Below are 23,616 nucleotides of genomic sequence, written 5' to 3'. Positions count from 1 at the left end.
AGACTCAGGGATGTCAGTGGTTCCAGCAACTAGTCAGGGCAAGAGTGGACTGAAAATAATTAATACCATGAAGGGAAGAGGTCTGAATGGAAGGGTGCATGGATTACAAATGAATTCTGAGGAGGCCGGGGCAGAGAGTCAATAGTATTATGTATCCAAGGTAAGCTGTACTGCTGCTCTGCCAGGACCTGGGCAATCCATATGGCCTGGAAGATTGTCTACTGGCAGTGGTATGGTGACGGGGTAAATGTGGGGGAGGAGGATTTTTGATTGGCATTCTCCAAAACTAGTTATATGAACTGTAGGCTGTGGTCAGAGAGCAGGTGGCTATGGAACTTGTGTAAGTGGAATGCCTTTTAGATTCACGGGCAGTAGTGGTTGGTGTAAACTGCATAATAGGGAAAGACGGTTCCACGAGGAAGGTGTTACAAATGTTGGAGAAGGAAAAATCTGCCCTGAAGTTCATTAGCATGATGTCCCAAGAAGCTGAAAGTTACCTTGGTCTCTTTGTTTCAACTGTAGGAGTCAGAACTATACCAAAGGTGAGGTCAGATATGGAGTAATTAGAAGAACGCTTTGACCAGGAGTTCTCAAACTGTGCTGTGCATCAGAATCACCACCTGCGCTGGTTTAAAAAAGTTTTTCTTGGGCTTTATCCCTAGAGGGTCTGATTCAGATATCTTCATTTTAGAATTAAGGTGCAAGTGGTCTACAGGCCACAGTACGAAACACATTCCATGAGATTATATTCAAGTTTGAATAGGCTATGTTGGTCTGTTGGAAGGATGCTCACAGGCACAGGCAACTCCTGATCCTAATAGAATGGGGCAGCTTAGATAACAAACTTCTGGACTGCCCCAGGATGGACCTGATCTTTATATTCTATACATGTACCTGCCGGTTCCCCAGGCAGTGACTGGGGTAAATGGCTATGACATTCTCAGGCTAGAATCTATTTCCACTGTCCCCTGATATTCTGAATTCTGCAACTGGGCATGTTTAGGGAAGGATCCACTTGGCCTGGTATGGGCTGGGTTTGCAAGTCTGCCCTGGCTACTCTGGGCTATAACAATTTGAGCTCATGATCACAAACTGCTTGTCCCTCTCAAAGAAAGTGTTTCCCTATCTTAAAGGTGGCCTTGATCACTAAGAGCTCTCATTCTCACTTGGGGTAATTGACTTTGTTTAGGACCAACTCCCTGGAGATGTGGATGCAAGGGAAAGAGATCAAAAGTACCCAGGTCCTCCTATGGCAGGATAATACTCCCCACCCATCACCCCTCCTACCCATCACCCCCTCCCCACCTATACCCCTGTACATGAATGCTGAAGTCATTAGTCAACGGTATAGACTAGGGCCATTTTGTGTTTGGGGACCAAATTCCTTTCTCTTAAAGAGAAAGGATACTGGGGAAGTAAAGATGCAGAGGTAGTAGATGAATTGCTGCTTGTATAAAGGGGTTGCTGATGCCTTCAATCATTAAGAAAATTGTATCTTATCCTGCACTATGTAAACTCTGTCCAGAAATATCACTTTCACACTTTGGGGCTTGACTTGGGGATAGTGTTACTGTAATCATTCAACTATCACCATAGCTCAGACATTCTGTGATGTCTCATTAAGTAAATTTATCAAAATATTGCCCAGGTAAATATTCTAGGAGGTGGTAGTGAAAGTGTAAGTCACTCAATCATGTCCAACTCTTTGTGACCTGAATTCTCCAGGCCAGAATACTGGAGTGGGTAGCCTTTCCATTCTCCAGGGGATCTTCCCAACCCAGGGATTGAACCCAGGTCTCCCACATTGCAGGCAGATTCTTTTACCAGCTGAGCCACAAGGGAAGCCCCTTACCAATTAGGGATAGTCCCTCTGTCTCTTGATAATGAGGATTCTTACTTGCCTTATGGGTAGAAGTTGGACCTAGCAGTGGAAAGGTGGGTCAAACACTAGATTCTGTGTGATGTTTGGGAGGAGTAGGGGTTTAGGGAATGCTGGCAGTGAAACTCTGACAAAGCAAATGGCCTGAGTCTCAAAATCAATAGTGAATAGTCTACTCTCAGCCAGGAGCTGCTTATAGGCAAAGGGGAAGTGGAAGTGCAGTGAGTGACAAACAATATCAGGGCTGACTTTAGCTCAACAGGCAGTGGGACCCACTGGATCAGTGACTTGCCTGAGCAGCTACCTAAGACACCCCGAGTGTAACCCAGTCTGGATATAATGTGACTTTTATCAGATACTTACTATGCACCAGGCTCTCTGGTAGACTCTTTAATACAATGATAAGATTTAAACTCCATCACCCTAAAAGGTATATACTATTATTATCTCCAATTTACAACTCTGGACACTGAGGCAGAGAGAGGCTTTGCAGCTAGTAATCGATGGGAATGGAATTCCCTATGCAACACTGAACCACTGTAATAGACTATCTTCCCTAGATCTCATCTGATCTGGGGTACTATGGAAAAGGTTTGTTTATTTTGTTTCATGATAGGTCTGTTTTGCCAGTGCCAGAATGGAATGGGTATAAAGAGGAAATAATAAGAACATGCGTTCCATGGCTGAAGGAGGAGTCTGCCTTGGTGCTGAGGCAATGTGGCTAACACTGAATCTAGGCCTCCATTTTCATGCAGTGATTCGTTGGTTTGGAAAGGCTGCAGGTGGGGGTGGTGTCAGCAGAGGAGGTGGTTCTGCCTGCTTGGTTAATGAGATATAGTGCACATAAAACACTTTGGAGAACTGGAACTAGAATGCAAGCCACTGTCATTCACTCTGTGCATAAGGAACTAGAGCTCTTGAGAACAGAGCTCCAGTAGCTTTGACCCCAACCATCAGCTAAGAGCTGAAGGTTTTGTTCTACATTGTTCTTGTCGAGTTTGCCAAGACACAAATGGCTCTACCATTCACTGTCACCAGGTGGAAGTCCCAGAAATGAATGGCATTCTAGGGTAATAATCTCTCCTCTCCTAGAAGGGAAGCAGGCAGAGGAGGCCCAGCTGGCACAGATCCCATGTTGCTAAGTGGAAGGCTGAAATGCCGTAGGATAAAATGGCAAATAAACAGAATTGTGGGAGGAAGAAAGGGAGGTTGAGCTAGAGATAGATGTGGGTCTTAAATGGATTAGCAAAATGAGGTAAAGGAAAACACTGGGAGCTGTAATGCAGTCAAACTGAAAGAGGTGAGGATGAGGAAGAGCCTGTCAAAATAGACAAAGAAGATGTGATCTCAGCAAATTCTGAAGGTTAGGAGTCACTGTGCTGTGTTGGGTTTTAATACCTCCTAGTAAATGGCAACCCACTCCAGTATTCTTGCCTAGAAAATCCCATGGATGGAGGAGCTTGGTGCAGGCTACTGTCTATGGGGTCGCAAAGAGTCGGGCATGACTGAGCGACTTCCCTTTCCCTTTCCTTTCCTTTAGTATATGCTAACATGGAAATAGTGAGTTCCATTTAATGGGATCTGGATGGGACAAGATGGCTTCCTAAGAGACTGACTACAAAAAGCAGAATCAGAGAATTCAAAGAGGCCTGTGAGCAAGTGATAGAAGTGGGCAAGAGTCATTTCACAAAAAAAGCAGAGACCTCGGGGTTGGCACTCATTAGTAGGCAACCCAAATACTTCTCTGTTGTACCCTCCTTGACTCCTTTGCTCTGGCTTCAAAAGAGGTAGGTCTCCTCCTCCCAAAGCCACTCATTCCATCCTCTCCTGCCTCCTCCAAGGCTTTGCTCCATTTCTTATCCTTTTCATATTTCCGTTATTTCCCTTTCAGTCTATAAATGTTCTTAAAGCTCTTAGAACAAACCCAACAAGTCAGCCCTCAGCCGTTACTTTCCCTTGGCCACTGCCTTCCTCTTTCCTTCTCATTCGAACTTTTGGAAAGATTAATGTTCCTTTCCTTTAGTTCCTGCTCAGCCCTCAACACTTTGTATTCCCATCACTCTCCAGAAAGTTCTGTTACCAAGGTTAATGACTATATTAATTGCCAAATATGGCTGACTCTTTAGTTACTCTGGATTCTTGAGAGCTGTTTTCTTCTTTAAACTCTTCTGCTCCCTTGGGATTCTATGTGTGCATGCTTCAGTCACATCTGATTCTTTGCAACCCCATGGACTGTAGCCTGTTAGGCTCCTCTGTCCATGGGATTCTCCAGGCAAAGATACTGGAGTAGGTTGCCCTTTCTTCCTCCAGGGGATCGTCTCAACCCAGGGATAGAACCCAAGTTTTTTATGTCTGCTGCTTTGGCAGCCAGCTTCTTTACCACTAGCACCACCTGGGAAGCCCTAGGATTCATGGTCCCTTTCTATTTTGATTATCTGGCCAGACCTGATTTCTGCTTTTCAGCTGAATTCACTGCAGCTTCTTCTTATCCTTGCCTGCTACAAGTTGGTATTTCCTAGGGTTCTAGGCTCTATTTTCTTTTCCCCCTCATTCTCTGCTAGTTCTATAAGTAATCCAACCCATTTTCCTGGTTTGCAACATCATTTCATATACTAGCAACACATCTGCTTCTAGTTCCAAATTTCATTACATTTCTAAATCTGGGGATCCAAGTTTTTAAAAATTAATTAATTTATTTTAATTGGAGGCTAATTACTTTACAATATTGTAGTGGTTTTTGCCATACATTGACATGAATCAGCCACGTGTCCCCCATCCTGAACTCCCCTCCCCCCTCCCTCCATCCCTCAGGGTTGTCCCAGTGCACTGACTTTGAGTGCCCTGTTTCATGCATCGAACTTGGACTGGTGATCTGTTTTACATATGGTAATATACATGTTTCAATGCTATTCTCTCATATCCAATTTTCTTGGGCACTACCTCTGCTGCATACCACCATCTACTCCTGTTTCTTGAGGGGTTAAGTACCCAGGTTGAAGAATTAGGTTGCCTAGGTTTGACTCTCATTGCCCTGCCCTAGTTTAGGTTTTCATCATTTATCAGTGAAAGTGTTGATACGCTATTCAGTCCCTCGACCTCTAGTCTACACCTCCTTCAATCCATCCTCTATAACACTGTCAGTTATTTTCCCAAAACACAAATCTAACCACATTACTTCCTAATATAATATTTCACTGCTCCCTACCCTATTTCTATTGCAGAGTTTCTCAAAGTGTGTGCATCAGAATCACTCCTAGATTTTGAAAGTGCAGGCTCCAATGTCCCAGTCCAAACCTATCTGGTCAAGAGAAATTTGATCTCTGAGAAATCTAAAAATCTGCATTTTCCAATTTTGATTCTGATATATGTGAAGCCCTTCATGAGCCATATCCTACTTTTCTACCTCATCTACTGTCATTATCCACTTTGCACTTTAACCCTCCAACAATGTGTGTGGTTCTCCCATCTGCCAAGAAATTTTACATTGCTGCTTCTGCAAAGGTGGTTGTGAACTTCTGCAAGGTCCTTCATCTCTGTCTCCCTGGCACACTCCTTTTTATCCTGATGCCTTCTTCACCAGAACCTCCTTACTGAGAAACTTTACTTACTTCCCTTCTCTATAGCTGTTTCTCAACCAGTTTTTCATTATCACTCCTTCACTCAAGGAGCCTTTCTAGATACATTTTCCTAATTGACCCATCCATAAAATTTTAATATCACAGATGTACTGTACACCTGTTTATGTACTGTGACCCTTTGGAAAATCATGAACTATGTAGCATCTAAGTTTTTTTTGCTGCCCCTACTCCCCTACCACCTGCCCCATCAAAAATCAATGCTTTTTTCCCTTGGGGGCAGTATCACCCCTGTTGGGAACACATACTGTGCAGCAGCAGACACTGTTAACCAACCCAGTCTTCTTGAAGTTTACCTTTGGTTTCTCTGATAAGTCTTTTCTGATTCTTCTCCTATCTCTCTGACCATTCCTTCTCAAGACTTGACTTTGTAGGCCTTTCTTCTCTTGCCTGCCTTGTAAACTGAATTCCACAAGGCTCAATATTTGAGTTTCCCCCCCTGTATTATTCTGTACATGTTTTCCAGGTTATTTTGCCTAGTTTTAATTACCACCTATCATGCTAATGAAAAAGCATGAAAAGACCCTGATACCAGGAAAGATTGAAGGCAGGAGAAGGGGACAACAGAAGATGAGATGGTTGGATGGCATCACCAACTCAATGGATATGAGTTTGAGCAAACTCCGGGAGATAGTGAAGGACAGGGAAGCCTGGTGTTCTGCAGTCCATAGGGTCACAAAGAGTCGGACATGACTGAGTGACTGAACATCAATGCTATTGACTCCTGACTCCTGAATTTTGCATCTTTAGTGAAGATGACTGTCCTGAGCTCCAACTTCTTGCTTGTCTAAGTACAGGTCACAAATTGGCAGCATTTAGCGTCACCTGGGAGTTTGTTATGAATGCAGGTTCCCAGGGTTGCCCCCGCTCCTGCAAGATCTGAATCAGAAGCTACATTTTAATAAGATCCCTGAATATTTTGTATGCAGATTAAAGTTAAGACATCATAGGCTGGACCCTATTTCTGGCTTTCTAATAGACATCTTTAATTGGATGCTCCATAGGCACAGCAGTTCCCATTCCCTATTCTTCTTGGTTAAAGATAACACAATTACTCAGTCATCTATACAAGAAATATAAATCACTCTTTTCTTATCGTTTGTATCAAACTGGTTACCATTCCTACCTAGTCTAGCTACTAAATGGCTGTTGAATTTATTCCCTCATCTATGCTCATCACCACAGCTTTCATCTCCTTTTGGAAAGATTGTTATCACAGTAAGGTCCTAACAGATTTCTCTAGCAATATTCCACACCCCACCCCAACCAATTTACCTACCAACTACTGCCAGAATCATATTCATAAAATACAAATCTGATCATGTTACTCTTCCTGGCTAAAAATTCCTTCAGTGATTCTGTATTGTTTAAAACCAAGGTTCCTAACCAGGGATCCATACATGGGCTATAGGAGATCCTTAGATTTACTGAAACTATAAGAAAAAATTTGTGTATGTACATTTTTCTAAGGAGAGTATTTTATAGCTTTTATCAGAGTTTTAGAGGGGTCCATGACCAAAATAGGTCAAGAACTACTGACTTGAAGGATCAAGTCCAAGCTATCAGCTTGGCATACAATGACCCTTCATACTTCTCCCACCTTACCTCTAGCTACTTGCCTAGGAGCCCTTGGTTTCAGCTTTACTTATGGACTTGGAAGTGCCCTCAGCTTTCACACCTCTGCGCCTCTGTACATGCTGTTCTTAGAATAACCCCAAGGTCACATACACAACTATTAAGGTTGCAGTCTGTATTTGCACCTAGGTCTTTCTTCAAAGTTCACAGTCATTCCACTTGACAGTGGCTTGATATTTTATATTGTGGCCTGTGCTGTGCTGTGCTTAGTTGCTTAGTCGTGTCCAACTCTTTGCAACCCCATGGACTGTAGTCCGCCAGGCTCCTCTGTCCATGGGAATTCTCCAGGCAAGAATACTGGAGTTGGTTGCCATGCCCTCCTCCAGGGGATCTTCACAACCCAGGGATTGAACCCAGGTCCCCCACATTGCAGGCAGATTCTTTCCCATCTGAGCCACCAGGGAAGCCCAAGAATACTGGAGTGAGTAGCCTATCCCTTCTCCAGGGGACCTTCCCAACCCAGGAATCAAAGCAGGGTCTCTGCATTGCAGGTGGATTCTTTACCAGCTGAGCTACCAGGGAAGACATATTGTGGCCTACTACACACAAATATTAATATATACAACATATACTAGAATAAGTTTCATGAAATCTACCTTGATATATTAAAAAAAAAAAGGTTGTTGCCACCCACTAAATTGATATTATATTCCTGTTACAAGTTACTACCCTTGGTCCTTGGGAAAAAAAGCTATGACAAACCTAGATACTGTATTAAAAGGCAGAGACATTACTTTCCCTACAAAGGTCCATATAGTCAAAGTTATGGTTTTTCCAGTAGTCAGGTATAGATATGAGAATTGGACCCATAAAGAAGGCTGGGTGCTGAAGAATTGATGCTTTTGAACTGTGGTTTTGAAGAAGACTCTTGAGTGTCCCTTGGACTGCAAGGAGATCAAACCGGTCAATCCTAAAGGAAATGAACTATGAATATTCATTGGAAGGACTGATGCTGAAGCTGAAGCTCCAATAGTTTGGCCACCTGATGCAAAGAGCTGACTCATTGGAAAAGATCCTGATGCTGGGAAAGACTAAAGGCAGGAGAAGGGTACGACATAGGATGAGATGATTGGATGGCATCACCAACTCAATGGACATGAGTTTGAGCAGCTCTGGGAGATGGTGAAGGACAGGGAAGCCTGGTGTGCTTCAGTCCGTGGAGTTGCAAAGAGTTGGACGCGACTGAGTGACTGAACAACAACCCTCAGATGAAAAACACTGCACTAGCCCTTCACTGAGATTCAGAGAGTTCTCACTACTGAGAGTTTATCACCTTAGCCCCAGCAGTACCAAGGTTTTGAGGCTTCCTAGGACTTCCTGGTGGCTCAGATGGTAAAGTGTCTATCAATGCGGGAGACCTGGGTTCAATCCCTGGGTCAGGAAGATTCCCTGGAGAAGGAAATGGCAACCCACTCCAGTACTCTTGCCTAGAAAATCCCATGGGGTCACAAAGAGTCACAAAGTCACAAGTCGAAAAGACATGACTGAGCGATTAAAAAAAAAAAAAAGGGGTTACAAAAGTTTTCTTGAGGAAAGCATTTGCCAGTGAACTGACCACTTATGTCAGTCCCCATTCAACCTACTCCTTTAAACGCTAGCACCAATCCCCATGTAGCTAGCTGTCCAATCTTTGTCTCATGGATTGTCAAATATGTCAGCAAGCGATCCCATGCAAATCTAACACAAAGTGAAATTACAAAGCTTATAAAAAAAATGCAGGCTATTGTGAAAACTGACATGAAACTGACAGCAAGGATCTGGTAGACTAGTTTACAACTGAAGAGGAGAAAAATAAATAAGGATAATGATCTTAAAAGTGGTTCAAAAGAGAGCAATTTAAATACCAAATGACTATGGAGACGCCCTCGGGGGGAAAACTGATGAAGCCCTTGAATATTTTGGCAAAATCAACCCTCTTAATGATCATGCTGCAAAAGTCTCACAGAAGTGAAACATACCATCTTGAAATATCATGCAATTTTGTTAGAAAAATGAGGTCCTGAACAAAAACAATCAATCCTGGAATACATTCTTGGTTTGTTATAAGAATTACTTAGCATTCAATTTTTATTAAATGAAACAAAACAAATATTTTAATAGTTTTTAGTTAGTCAGGTTAGCATACTAATCAAACCTTGCCCCCTCCACTATTTACTCTAAAATTTTAGTCCCTCTTTTAAATGTATCCACTAAGTAGCTTTTTGTCTGGTACCAACTGCCCTCAAATAAGAACCTCCTGTATACCTCTGTGTTTCCTTATCACCTAGCATACAGCAGGAGCTTAATAAATAGTTGGTTAAGCAAGGCAATGGCTTCCTCCTCTGCCTCTGGTCTCAGTTTCCTCAGACCCAATCAGCATGCTGCTACCCTCTAAAATTCTTTGGTAAATCTCCACTGGCCCAGAAAAAAGTCCAATTCCTCAACATGGTTTACAAAACCTTTATAATCTGGTTTTGCTTTATTTACTCTCACATTCTGACCCTGTTTAACAACTTGTAGTTCTCCAAATGCCCCATACTTTTCTGATGCCATGCTTTTATTACTCCCAGTTTGGAATTCTCCATCCCCATCAGTGGGAAGGCAAACTCCTGTGCCTAACTCTAGCATACATGGACCTCTATTAGCCTCTATTAAAACAGCTTCCCACTTTGTTTCAAGTAGTTTTTATTATAAAAAGCAATATAATCACATTAGGGTAAATATATGAAACAGAGAAAAGGTACATGTATATCTCTGTGTGTGTACACACACACACACACACACACACACAGTATCACCATCCTCACAAAGTCAGTGGTATCATTTTGTTGTATTACCTTCTACAAATTTTTTCATATGCAGATGGTGAATGTATGATGTTGAGACTACCTGCCCATTAAAAGCAAAGCCACCATTATAGGATGCGCATTTTTTCTTCTTATGCAGTCATCCTAACCACTAGCTTTATTAGTTATACAATATTCCACCAAGTATACATGTTGCAGTATATTACCTTAACCAACCCACCATTATTGAATATTTAGGTCTCCTTCCCCCCTCCCCTCTTTTTTTAATTATAAGTAAGAGGGGAAGGCAATGGCAACCCACTCCAGTGTTCTTGCCTGGAAAATCCCATGGATGGAGGAGCCTGATAGGCTGCAGTCTGTGGGGCCGCTAAGAGTTGGACACGACTTCACTTTCACTTTCACTTTCATGCATTGGAGAAGGAAATGGCAACCCACCCCAGTGTTCTTGCCTGGAGAATCCCAGGGACAGGGGAGCCTGGTGGACTGCCGTCTATGGGGTTGCACAGAGTTGGATACGACTTAAGTGACTTAGCAGCAGCAGCAGCATATGTAAGAGAAATTACCATTTTCATATACACATCTTTTCCATAGTTTGGATTGGCTCATTTCTTTAGAATAGATTACCAAGAGTAATAGATGTTATGAGTTAAGATCTTTCTCTTTTCAGGTCAAATTTGGTAGAAGTAAAATACATACATGTATATGTTGCTGCTGCTGCTGCTGCTAAGTTGCTTCAGTCGTGTCCAACTCTGTGTGACCCCATAGGTGGCAGCCCACCAGGCTCCTCCATCCCTGGGATTCTCCAGGTAAGAATACTGGAGTGTGTTGCCATTTCCTTCTCCAATTCATGAAAGTGAAAAGTGAAAGTGAAGTCGCTCAGTCGTGTCCGACTCTGAGCAACCTCATGGACTGTAGCCTACCAGGCTCCTCCGTCCATGGGATTTTTCCAGGCAAGAGTACTGGAGTGGGTTGCCATTTCCTTCTCCAATACATGTATATATAATGCTTCAATTTCTCTTACTCTAATCATTAGTGATATTATTTTTTCATGTTTGTTTACCGTTTCCTCTTTTGTGAATTGTCTGTTCATGTCTTTTGCTCATTTATCTGAATATTAGTGTTTTAAAAAAATCAATTAGAATAGTTAATAATTTTAGCCCTTTGTATTTGCTGTAAATATCAATATTCTTTGCCTATTTTTATTTTGGTAAAATTTTAGCTGCAAAAGTTAGAAAAAAATCTCATTATACAGAATTTGAAAACTAGAGAAACATATAAAAAAAGCCTCATTTAATTCTGCCACCCTAACATAACCACTATTATCATTTCCATTATTTTTTAAAATATGCATGTGCTTTACACAGTTGTAACAGCAGTGTGCATACATTTTTAAAACCTGTTTTTTTATTAACCCATAAGTATTTTTCTGAAATGCCCCCTTAGTCTTCATAATCACCATTTAAAATAATAGTATAATATTCCATGAAATGGATATACCATTTATTTATTGCTAGATATTCACGTTATTTCTAATTTTTTCAAATAAATAACAGGAAGATGCCCTGGAGAAGGGAGAGGCTACCCAAGTATTCTTGGGTTTCCCTGGTGGCTCAGCTGGTAAAGAATCCACCTGCAATATGGGAGACCTGGGTTCGATCCCTGGGTTGGGAAGATCCCCTGGAGAAGGGAAAGACTACCCACTCCAGTATTCTGGCCTGGAGAATGCCATGGACTGTATTCCATGTAAAGATAAATATCTTTAGGTAAATAACTTTTTTTCCATTATTTTGAATTATTTTCTTAGGAAATATTCTCAAGAGTAGATTACTAGATAAAAAGGGCATTAATGCATGCTGGCTACCAAACTGCTTTCTTAAGGGATTGATCAAAATCACAGTATTACTACCAAACTGAGTACCATTTTAAAAAATTCTGTTACAGATAGGCTTAAAAAGAGGCTACCTACTTATTTGCATTTCTTTGATTAGTAGTGATGAACATTGATCCATATTTTCCAGTTATACTTAAAACCCCTTTGTAAATTGTCTATTCACATTCTTTCCCCATATATCTTCTTATATATCATACTGTATCAATGCAAATCTGAGAAAATGCAAATCTGACACATTTTGTCATATTTATGTCAACTATGCCTTTCTGGTCTGCCTCTTAAGAAACCTGTATGCAGGTCAGGACGCGACAGTTAGAACTGGACATGGGACAACAGACTGGTTCCAAATAGGAAAAGGAGTAGGTCAAGATTGTATATTGTCACCCTGCTTATTTAACTTATATGCAGAGTACATCATGAGAAACGCTGGGCTGGAGGAAGCACAAGCTGGAATCAAGATTGCCAGGAGAAATATCAATAACCTGATATGCAGATGACACCACCCTTATGGCAGAAAGTGAAGAAGAACTAAAGAGCCTCTTGATGAAAGTGAAAGAAGAGAGTGAAAAAGTTGGCTTAAAGCTCAACATTTAGAGAACTAAGATCATGGCATCTGGTCCCATCACTTCATGGGAAATAGATGGGGAAAGAGTGGAAACAGTGTCAGACTTTATTTTTCTGGGCTCCAAAATCACTGTAGATGGTGACTGCAGCCATGAAATTAAAAGATGCTTACTCCTTGGAAGGAAAGTTATGACCAACCTAGATAGCATATTAAAAAGCAGAGACATTACTTTGCCAACAAAGGTCCATCTAGTCAAGGCTATGGTTTTTCCAGTGGTCATGTATGGATGTGAGAGTTGGACTATAAAGAAAGCTGAACACTGAAGAATTGATGCTTTTGAACTGTGGTGTTGGAGAAGACTCTTGAGAGTCCCTTGGACTGCAAGGAGATCCAACCAGTGCATCCTAAAGGAGATCAGTCCTGGGTGTTCATTGGCAGGACTGATGTTGAAGCTGAAACTCCAATACTTTGGTCACCTGATGCGGAGAGCTGACTCATTTGAAAAGACCCTGATGCTGGGAGGGATTGGGGGCAGGAGGAGAAGGGGACGACAGAGGATGAGATGGTTGGATGGCATCATCAATTTGATGGACATGGGTTTGGGTGGACACTGGGAGTTGGTGATGGACAGGGAGGCCAGGTGTGCTGCGGTTCATGGGGTCAAAAAGAGTCAGATATGACTGAGCAACTGAACTGAACTGAACTGATGCCTTTCTAGTCTGTGTTTAGATTTTATTTTTGAAATGGCCATAAAAGTTATTTTGGTTTTAAAGTTTCATACAAATATGTTGATCTTTTCCTTCATTTTTTTTTTCTATTTCTTCCTAAGCTTAGAAAACTATTCCCCTTAAGAAGCTTGATAAATATTCATTCATTCTAGTTTTTTTCCCTAATTTGGCTTTTTAATATTTAACTCTTCAATCTAGCTGCCACTTAGTTTACTACAGGAGATGAGAGTGTAAATGTTACAAGCTGTCACAACATCATTTACTGAACAACTCTTTCCAATCATTTGCAACACATCCTTTATAAAAGATTGAATTTTATATGAAACAGTCTCTTTGGGAAGTGTACTATAATATCATCTGTCTAATCTTATACCAGTGGTACCAGTGTTTTCATTATTCTTGTTTTGTATGTTTAATAGCTAGTAACATTAGTCTCTCATTACTCTTCTTTTGCAGAATTCTCTTTGAAAATCACTCTTCTTTAGCTTTCAAATAAGATTACTTGCTATCTTACCTCTAAGAGACAAACTTCTTGAGGGCAGAATTGGTTTATTTCCTTAGAATAGATTGATAAGAATAATAGTACTGGGTCAATAGGTACAAACATCTTCCCCACTCTTATTTCCAAAGTTTTCAAAAAGAGTGTGCCAATTTCACTGTAATCCTGCCAGCACTTGGATATTTTGAATTTTTTTTCAAATTTTGTGGAGAAAAATGTGGTTTGCTTTAATTTCTGTATCTCTGCTCATTAGTGGTGATAAAAATATGATTGACACTATGTAGGTGCTTAATCAATGCATGTTGAATGAATATATGGCATGTATGAATGTACAGGCATTGGGGGATGAGGAGATTAAAACAAATATTGTGGTTATAAATGATAAATGCTGGCTAGATGTAAGTTTGTGGACTAAATGCCTATAATCCATTTGCAGAAAGGTTCTAGAGGGGCCAAGAAGCCCCTGGAATTTCGACCTGAATTGGAGCAAGCCCTAGAGACTCTTCACTGCAGATGTGCATTTCCAAGTAGGATCAGTTGAAAGCTGTCTGAAACAGTTAAGATAATGGTGCATAGGTATGCCCACGCCTACATGCTGCCCAGAAGCCACCATAATTGGCTGGAGATAGAGTGTGCTTCCTTTGGCAGCAAAACAGTGATAAGAAGTGGCAGGTACCTGGGTGTTCCACTGCACACTGATCCAGGCCCCAGCAGGCCTGAAGCAGTGAATTTAAATATATAAGCTTCTCCAGTGCTACACACAGAAACTAGATCTGACTTGTAGGACTGGGCATTTCCCATGAAACCACACTACTTTTCTCCTCAACTTGCTAAGTATGAGAAGGCATAGAAGTCCTCGGTTCAGAGGTGCTCGGTTTTATCCCTTTGATCTATAGCTTGAAGGAGATAGGGTCATTTTTTCCTTCTAGAGATCACTGTCTTGACTTTGAACCTTTTAACAGGGCAAAAACTAACAAAAAGCAGGTTATTTCTCTATGTTTTTAAGTGCATATAAAACTGATTACTAAACACTGCTTCTCTTTGCTCCATTGCCTCAGTAGTGGATTCTAGTAGTAAACTTACTCAAGAATTTCCTTGGTCATGAAATCTATTCATTTGATTAAAAGAATTCCATATTATTACCTTAACCTGCATATGCTGAAACTGTACTCAAGGTTTTTTTCTGAAAGATAAAGTGTTGTCTCTAGACTCAAGAGCCCTGGAGTAGCAAGGTCATGGCAGATGGTATGAACAATTGGTATGTGAATGATGCATTGGCAGTTAACTACTACTGCTGCTTCATTTCACTCAAACAGCACATTGATAAGTTCAGTTTATCTTTCTCCTGCCCAGCGCAGGGGGGTAAATTAGGAGTTTGGGATTAACAGATATACATACTGAGAGGGTAATAGGCAGGAAGGCCAGGGGTCTCCAAACAGAGGAAATAGGCTGCAAGTGTCAGATATTTTTATCTCTCTTAAGTGGCAGGAGGAAACAAACTAGCGATATTTTTTTCCTTCTCTATACAAATTTAAAAGGAGGTTTCTCTTAAAATACTGTTGCCATGACACCTGGTTTCACCTGAAGCTAACTATTCTCAAACCTTGAGTTAACCAATACATTTTTCTTATGGAAATGTTTGTCTTAAGCTATGTTAATACGCTATGCATTTACCCCAGACTGTCTTCAATGGCCAAATGGCTCAGAACCTACTTGACAAACCATTATGTTATACTCAGATATTGTTCCCCTAATCTATGTAAACGAAACTATTTGTATGGTAATCTGCCCTTCTACAAGATTCAAGTCAATTGTTTTATGGCCTGGGATGAATCATCTGGTGCCAAGATTATCACAAAATGCAATTTATAGATGAGGGGCCTGGTGCCATTCTGAGTTTTAAGACATTCCTTTTCTTTTCATTAACAGACTGCTAGTGACTATATAACATCTGGCTGAAGACTAGCAGGGGGTACTCTTTCTGTCCCCTTCTGATGGCTATGTCAGAAGCTTTCTCTATCTCCTTTATACTTTAATAAAACTTTATTACACAAAAGCTCTGAGCGATCCAGCCTTGTCTCTGGCCCCAGATTGAATTCATCTCCTCCAGAGGCCAAGAATCCTGGTGTCTTATCGTTCAGCAACAACCTTTCAATACTATATATAGAACAGGTAAACAAGAAGGATCTACTGTATAGCACAGGAAAGTATACTCGGTATCTTGTATTAACCTATAATGGAAAAGAATCTGGAAAGTGTAACTGAATCACTTTGCTGTACACTTGAAATTAACACAACATTGTAAATTAACTACACTTCAATAAAAATAAATAAAATCCTTCTCCTCCAACATGTACTACAGACACCTTAAGTGACATGCCAAATGCTAAATAATACTCAGAAGTCCTTGTTAGACACAGAGTACAACTGTTTGAAATGTTAAATTCCAAAAGGACCTTTCCTGTAACTCCAAGTAGCACCCAATAGTTGTTTCATAAGCCCTTTCTCCTTAGAAAAAAACCTAGTTCCAGCTGCCACTTTGCTTAGAGATAGCAGCATAAATCTCCTTTTTGATTCTTCAGCCATTTGTTTTAAATCTATTCTCGTCCACTCTTAACCTATTCAAAAATCTGCTTGCTGTTCCTTTCTAGAACTAGCTCTATAATTCACCTCTTCCAAGACTTCCACGATTAATTGCTCCTTATTACTGAATACAGCTCATACACATATTCAACTGGTACCAAAATTGATGTTGCTCCCTAATTATTCTAGTTTTATTAATGTTTTTAGAGTTCCTTGGAGATAGGGCCATTTCTAGAAAGCTTAGAAGGAATTTAGGGATTGTCTAGATAAATAGATTTATATCCTTTGTTCTTCCCATTTTCCTGATGAAGACACTAAGACTGAAAGAGACTAATCTATCCAAGTCAGTCAGCCAAGTTTGTAGAGAAACTAGGCATAAAGGCCAGGTATCCTGACTTTCAATAGTACACCTTCCACTATATTATGTCATCTTTTTATTTTACTTGTATCTCTTCAGAATACCTTAGCTAAGTGCCACACACACACACACACACATCTCTCAATAAATGCCAATACAATAAACATAAGAGTTTACATAAATGAAAAGCTGATTCAAGGAAAGAGGTAGAAAGCAGAAAGGTCATTATCTTACTTCTTTGCATGATGCCACCCTCCAGACCAGTTGATTGCTACTTTGCACATTCCATCAATTAGGCACTGGGCAGCTGTGATTGTAGCCCCTCCTACAGCTGCTGCATAGTCGAATATTCCTTCAGTGGCTGGGCAGTCATAACCTTCAGGCAAACATCAGAAGAGCTCATTAAAAGATAAACTGGAAAAAGAGGGGTGTGATATTATGATCTATAATAAGGAATATACAGTTAACCCTTGAACAACATGGGGTTGAACAATGCAGGCCCACTTATAGGTGGATTTGTTTTTTCAATAGAAAATACTACAGTACTACACCATCACTGGTAGGTTGAATCCCTGGATGCAGAACAGCAGATATGGAGGGCCAACTATAAGTTATACTAAGATTTTCAACTGTGCAGAGGGTGGTTACCCCTAATCCATGGTGGTTTAAGGGTCAACTGCATAATTGGTCTTATTCCCAGTTTCTGGCACAGAACTCCTAAAATTCTTGGAATTCCTAAATGATGAGTCAGAGATGTATCTTGGTTATATTAACGAGGTGACTTGTGGACCACAACTAAGGATGGGAGTTGGTTGCCAGCAGAACCAGGCATACGAGGGTTGGAACTATCAGTTCTACCTCCTGATCTCCTGTGAGGGAAGAGAAACTGGAGATTGAGTTTGTAAGAAATTAATAAACAGAAACTTCAATTAAACAGTCAGGAGACCAGAAGGGGGAGCTCTCACACTCTGACACAATAACCAAGTTTAACAAGAAAGACTTCTTTCCTGGCAAGGATTCAAGTCAATGAAAAGCCAGGGACTCTCTTTAATTTTTTTTTTTTGTTACTATAGCCCTCCCAGCTTCCTTTCCTTCTCTATAAGCGTGTTCTTCCCTAGCCATGCAAGAAATTGCACATGGCTTGCTATGGTTGCAGACCCCAAATTGCAATTCTCTGCTGATCCCAAAGAAACCCATGTTTGATGGAGAAATATCTGGCAGCCTATTTGTTTAGGTCAACAAGTTCAATCAACAATTAATTGGCCAATGACTTTAATCAATCATGCCAATGTAATGAAGCCTCCATAAAAACCCCAAAGAAGAGGGTTTGGAGAGAGGGTTTCTGGGTTGGTGAACACATAGAGATTTGGGAAGAGTGGCATGCTTGGAAAGGGCATGGAAACTCTGTGCCCCTTTCCCATACCTTGACTTTCTGTGTCTCTTCCATCTGGCTGTTCCTGAGTTATATCCTTTTTTCATTAACTAGTAATCTAGTGACTATATGAGTTTCCTAGGTTCTGTGAGCTGCTCTAGAAAATTAATTAAACCCAAGGGGGGGAGGTCATGGGAATTTCTGATTTACAGTTGGTTAGAAGTAGAGTTAATTACTTGGCCTTATGCTTGGCATCTTGGGTTGGTGAGGTTGTTAGAACCTCCAATTTGCAGCCTCTCACTCAGAGCACAGGTAGCAGCTTGGGTTTGCAATTGGTATCTGCTGTGGAGTGAAGTCTTGTGGGTGCTCTCGGTCGCTACCCCTGACCTTGGGCAAGGGGTAGCTCTTCACGGCCACGCTTCTGCACGGTCCGTCGCAGCCGGTGCACTTCCACATGGTCCATCGCAGCCAGAAGCGGCAGCCGAGAGGAGCTTCCCCATGACCAAGGTCAGGGGCAGTGGCCGAGAGGAGCTTCCCCACATCCGAGGGCAGGGGAGGCAGCTGAGAAGAGCTACCACACGCCCAAGAGCAGGGGTGGTGGCTGAGAGGAGCGACCCCACCTCTAAGGAGCGGCTGCTATGGGGCGCAGGAGGGCTGAGAGGAGCTACTCCACGTTCAAGGTCAGGAGAGGCAGCCCGTGAGAAGATACCCCTCGTCCAAGGTAAGGAGCAGCAGCTGTGCTTTGTTGGAGCAGCCGTGAAGAGATACCCCACTTCCAAGGTAAGAGAAACCCAAGTAAGACAGTAGGTGTTGCGAGAGGGCATCAGAGGGCAGAAACACTAAAACCATAATCACAGAAAACTAGCCAATCTGATCACAGGACCACAGTCGTGTCTAACTCAATGAAACTAAGCCATGCCATGTGGGGCCACCCAAGACGGTTGGGTCATGGTGGACAGGTCTGACAGAATGTGGTCCACTGGAGAAGGGAATGGCAAACCACTTTAGTGTTCTTGCCTTGAGAACCCCATGAACAGTATGAGAAGGCAAAATGATAGGATACTGAAAGAGGAACTCCCCAGGTCGGTAGGTGCCCAATATGCTACTGGAGATCAGTGGAGAAATAACTCCAGAAAGAATGAAGGGATGGAGCCAAAGCAAAAACAACACCCAGTTGTGGATGGGACTGGTGATAGAAGCAAGGTCTGATGCTGTAAAGAGCAATATTGCATAGGAACCTGGAATGTTAGGTCCACGAATCAAGGTTGGAAGTGGTCAAACAGGAGATGGCAAGAGTGAATGTCGACATTCTAGGAATCAGAGAACTAAAATGGTCTGGAATGGGTGAATTTAACTCAGATGACCATTATATCTACTACTGTGGGCAGGAATCCCTTAGAAGAAATGGAGTAGCCATCATGGTCAACAAGAGAGTCTGAAATGCAGTACTTGGGTGCAATCTCAAAAACGACAGAATGATCTCTGTTTGTTTCCAAGGCAAACCATTCAATATCACGGTAATCCAAGCCTATGCCCCAACCAGTAACGCTGAAGAAGCTGAAGTTGAATGGTTCTATGAAGACCTACAAGACCTTTTAGAACTAACACCCAAAAAAGATGTCCTTTTCATTATAGGGGACTGGAAGGCAAAAGTAGGAAGTCAAGAGATACCTGGAGTAACAGGCAAATTGGGCCTTGGAGTACAGAATCAAGCAGGGCAAAGGCTAATAGAGTTCTGCCAAGAGAACGCACTGGTCATAGCAAACACCCTCTTCCAACAACACAAGAGAAGACTACACATGGACATCACCAGATGGTCAACACTGAAATCAGATTGATTATATTCTTTGCAGGAAAGATGGAGAAGCTCTATACAGTCAGCAAAAACAAGACCGGGAGCTGACTATGGCTCAGATCATGAACTCCTTATTGCCAAATTCAGACTTAAATTGAAGAAAGTAGGGAAACCCACTAGACCATTCAGGTATGACCTAAATCAAATCCCTTATGACTATACAGTGGAAGTGAGAAATAGAATTAAGGGACTAGATCTGATAGACAGAGAGCCTGATGAACCATGGACGGAGGTTTGTGACATTGTACAGGAGACAGGGATCAAAACCATCCCCAAGGAAAAGAAATGCAAAAAGGCAAAATGGTTGTCTGAGGAGGTATTATAAATAGCTGTGAAAAGAAGAGAAGCAAAAAGCAAAGGAGAAAAGGAAAGATATTCCCATTTGAATGCACAGTTCCAAAGAATAGGCAGGAGAGATAAGAAAGGCTTCCTCAGTGATCAATGCAAAGAAATAGAGGAAAACAACAGAATGGGAAAGACTAGAGATCTCTTAAGAAAATTAGAGATATCAAGGGAACATCTCAGGCAAAGATGGGTTCGATAAAGGACAGAAATGGTATGGACCTAACAGAAGCAGAAGATATTAAGAACAGGTGGCAAGAATACACAGAAGAACTGTACAAAAAAGATCTTCACGAGCCAGATAATCACAATGGTGTGATCACTGACCTAGAGCCAGACATCCTGGAATGTGAAGTCAAGTGGGCCTTAGAAAGCATCACTACGAACAAAGCTAGTGGATGTGATGGAATTCCAGTTGAGCTATTTCAAATCCTGAAAGATGATGGTGTGAAAGTGCTGCACTCAATATGCCAGCAAATTTGGAAAACTCAGCAGTGGCCAAAGGACTGGAAAAGGTCAGTTTTCATTCCAATCCCTAAGAAAGGCAATGCCAAAGAATGCTCAAACTACCGCACAATTGCACTCATCTCACATGCTAATAAAGTAGTGCTCAAAATGCTCCAACCCAGGCTTCAGCAATACGTGAACCGAGAACTTCTAGATGTTCAAGCTGGTTTTAGAAAAGGCAGAGGAACCAGAGATCAAATTGCCAATATCCGCTGGATCATCGAAAAAGCAACAGAGTTCCAGAAAAACATTTCTGCTTTATTGACTACGCCAAAGCGTTCGACTGTGTGGATCACAATAAACTGTGGAAAATTTTGAAAGAGATGGGAATACCAGACCACCAGACCTGCCTCTTGAGGAACCTATATGCAGGTCAGGAACCAATAGTTAGAACTGGACATGGGACAACAGACTGGTTCCAAATAGGAAAAGGAGTACGTCAAGGCTGTATATTGTCACCCTGCTTATTTAACTTATATGCAGAGTACATCATGAGAAACGCTGGGCTGGAAAAAGCACAAGCTGGAATCAAGATTGCTGGGAGAAATATCAATAACCTCAGATATGCAGATGACACCACCCTTATGGCAGAAAGTGAAGAGGAACTAAAAAGCCTCTTGATGAAAGTGAAAGAGGAGAGTGAAAAAGCTGGCTTAAAGCTTAACATTGAGAAAACTAAGATCATGGCATCTGGTCCCATCACCTCATGGGAAATAGATGGGGAGACAGTGGAAACAGTGTCAGACTTTATTTTTCTGGGCTCCAAAATCACTGCAGATTGTGATTGCAGCCATGAAATTAAAAGATGCTTACTCCTTGGAAGGAAAGTTATGACCAGCCTAGATAGCATATTAAAAAGCAGAGACAGTACTTTGCCAACAAAGGTCCGTCTGGTCAAGGCTATGGTTTTTCCAGTGGTCATGTATGGATGTGAGAGTTGGACTGTGAAGAAAGCTGAGCGCTGTAAAATTGATAGTTTTGAACTGTGGATTTGGAGAAGACTCTTGAGAGTCCCTTGGACTGCAAGGAGATCCAACCAGTCCATCCTGAAGGAGATCAGTCCTGGGTATTCATTGGAAGGTCTGATGCTGGAAGCTGAAACTCCAGTACTTTGGCCACCTCATGCGAAGAGTTGACTCTTTGGAAAAGACCCTGATGCTGGGAGGGATTGGGGGCAGGAGGAGAAGCAGATGACGGAGGATGAAATGGCTGGATGGCATCACCAACTCGATGGGCATGAGCTTGAGTAAACTCCGGGAGTTGGTGATGGACAGGGGGGCCTGGCGTGCTGCGATTCATGGGGTCGCAAAGAGTCGGACATGACTGAGCGACTGAACTTAACTGAACTGAAGTCTTGTGGGACTGAGCACTTCACCTGTGGAATCTGATGCTATCTCCAGGTAGATAGTGTCACAACTGAGTTGAATTGGAGGACACCAAGCTGGTGTCCTGAGCATTGTTTGGTGGTGTGGAGGCAAATTCTTTCCTCCACACATTGGAATTGGGTCCGGCAACCTATTAGAAAGACTAGGTTGAGGTACAACAACAACATATCCTACCAAAAAGCTACTGTGGTAACATCAGCTCCAAATGAGAAATAAATGTCTTCAATGTGTTAGAGCTAGAAAGGCTAAACTCTCAAGATTAACTAGTCACATCTTATAGATGAGGAAACTGAGGACTGAGAGGTGATATGTCATATCAGTGATGACAGAGCCAGGTATGGGACCCTCTGGTGTCTTAAGCTCCCACCTCCACCTTGCACACATACCTGCAGTCCAGTGTTTTTCTACTAAATCATACTGTTTCTCTAGACTACCCTATTGGCCACTTATGGTTCTTTAAAAATGCAGCTGTTTAATGAGAAATAAGGTATCAAACTTATCCAGAATATAAATCTACATTGAAGTTAAAATACAAGGTCACAGGACAGTTAAATCAGTGTACATATAGACTGACCCAGTCTAGGCACTGCTATTGGGGCCTAAGCAACTGAAAGGTTTTTCTCTATTTGATCCGTCATTAATTTTGCTCAATTCATATGGGAGTGTAGTTAAACTAAGAGATTGATATTGTGGTTAACACATTAGTTATTAATTTGAAAGTTTTAAAGACCATCATGCAAGTTATAAGGGCTTCCCTGGTAGCTCAGTTGGTAAAAAATCTGCCTGCAATGCGGGAGACCCCGGTTTGATTCCTGGGTTGGGAAGATCCCCTGGAGAAAGGAATGGAAACCCACTCCAGTATTCTGGCCTGGAGAATTCCATGGACTGTATAGTCCATGGGGTTGCAAAGAGTTGGACACGACTGAACGACTTTCACTTTGCAAGTTATAAAAGATGAAGTAGTTATGATCTATGGATGGAGGTTGTCCATCTCCCATCATTGCCTGGTAATGACTTTACCTAGTCCATATTCTATGGAGTCTGGATGATCATCATCTCCATCTTGGCTGACCTTCTGGAGATGCTGCAGATAGGCATCAGTATGGAAGGTGGCCATCTCCTCCATGGAGGCCACTTTGGGCTTAACTATCCTAATAATAACAGAGAACAAAGAGAGGTGAGTGAGTCAGATCCAGATTATGCCAAAACCTGGAAGCAGGAGCCAAAACTTCCAGCTTCTAGTTCCAGGGGGCTGAAGCAATAAACATTTTCCTCCACTGGACTACAGTCTTCATTTTCTCACATCCACTGCATTAAATAGGGGTGACAGGATAGATATGTCCCTTAAGTTTAAATGTAGTTAAAAAAAATAAAAAATAAAGGTAGTTAAAAAAAGTAATTATATTAAAATTAAATAATCAGGTATCACACAAACTTTGCTTTGTGAGTTACAACTTTCATGTCAAACCAGTAGGAAGAAATATTTTCATTTGAATCAGTTTTCCTAATTGGGCAAATACAATTCTTTCAACTAAAATTTTACTTTAGTAGACAGCTGAATTGTCATGAATTTTGAATTTGGAGTCAGAGAACTGG

The 23,616-nt window shown here is 41.6% G+C and overlaps 1 protein-coding gene across 4 annotated transcripts in view; it reads right to left on the bottom strand.

Moving 5' to 3' along the window:
* HDAC8 (histone deacetylase 8) overlaps window positions 1-23,616 on the bottom strand; it is a 252,719-nt gene that overhangs the window by 225,311 nt on the left and 3,792 nt on the right. For all 4 annotated transcript variants that reach the window (XM_043895399.1, XM_043895398.1, XM_043895396.1 and 1 more), the window contains exons 3-4: window positions 23,041-23,171; window positions 16,794-16,935 (exon numbers count right to left, since the gene is read on the bottom strand). In XM_043895399.1, coding sequence (XP_043751334.1) covers window positions 16,794-16,935; window positions 23,041-23,171 — 273 coding nt within the window. The remainder of the gene's footprint in view (window positions 1-16,793; window positions 16,936-23,040; window positions 23,172-23,616) is intronic.

This window comes from Cervus elaphus, chromosome X, assembly GCF_910594005.1.
Source record: "Cervus elaphus chromosome X, mCerEla1.1, whole genome shotgun sequence".
In the NCBI taxonomy this organism is placed as follows: domain Eukaryota; kingdom Metazoa; phylum Chordata; class Mammalia; order Artiodactyla; family Cervidae; genus Cervus; species Cervus elaphus.
The sequence above is the reverse complement of the archived record's forward strand: the minus strand, read 5'-3'. Positions and strand labels throughout refer to the sequence as shown.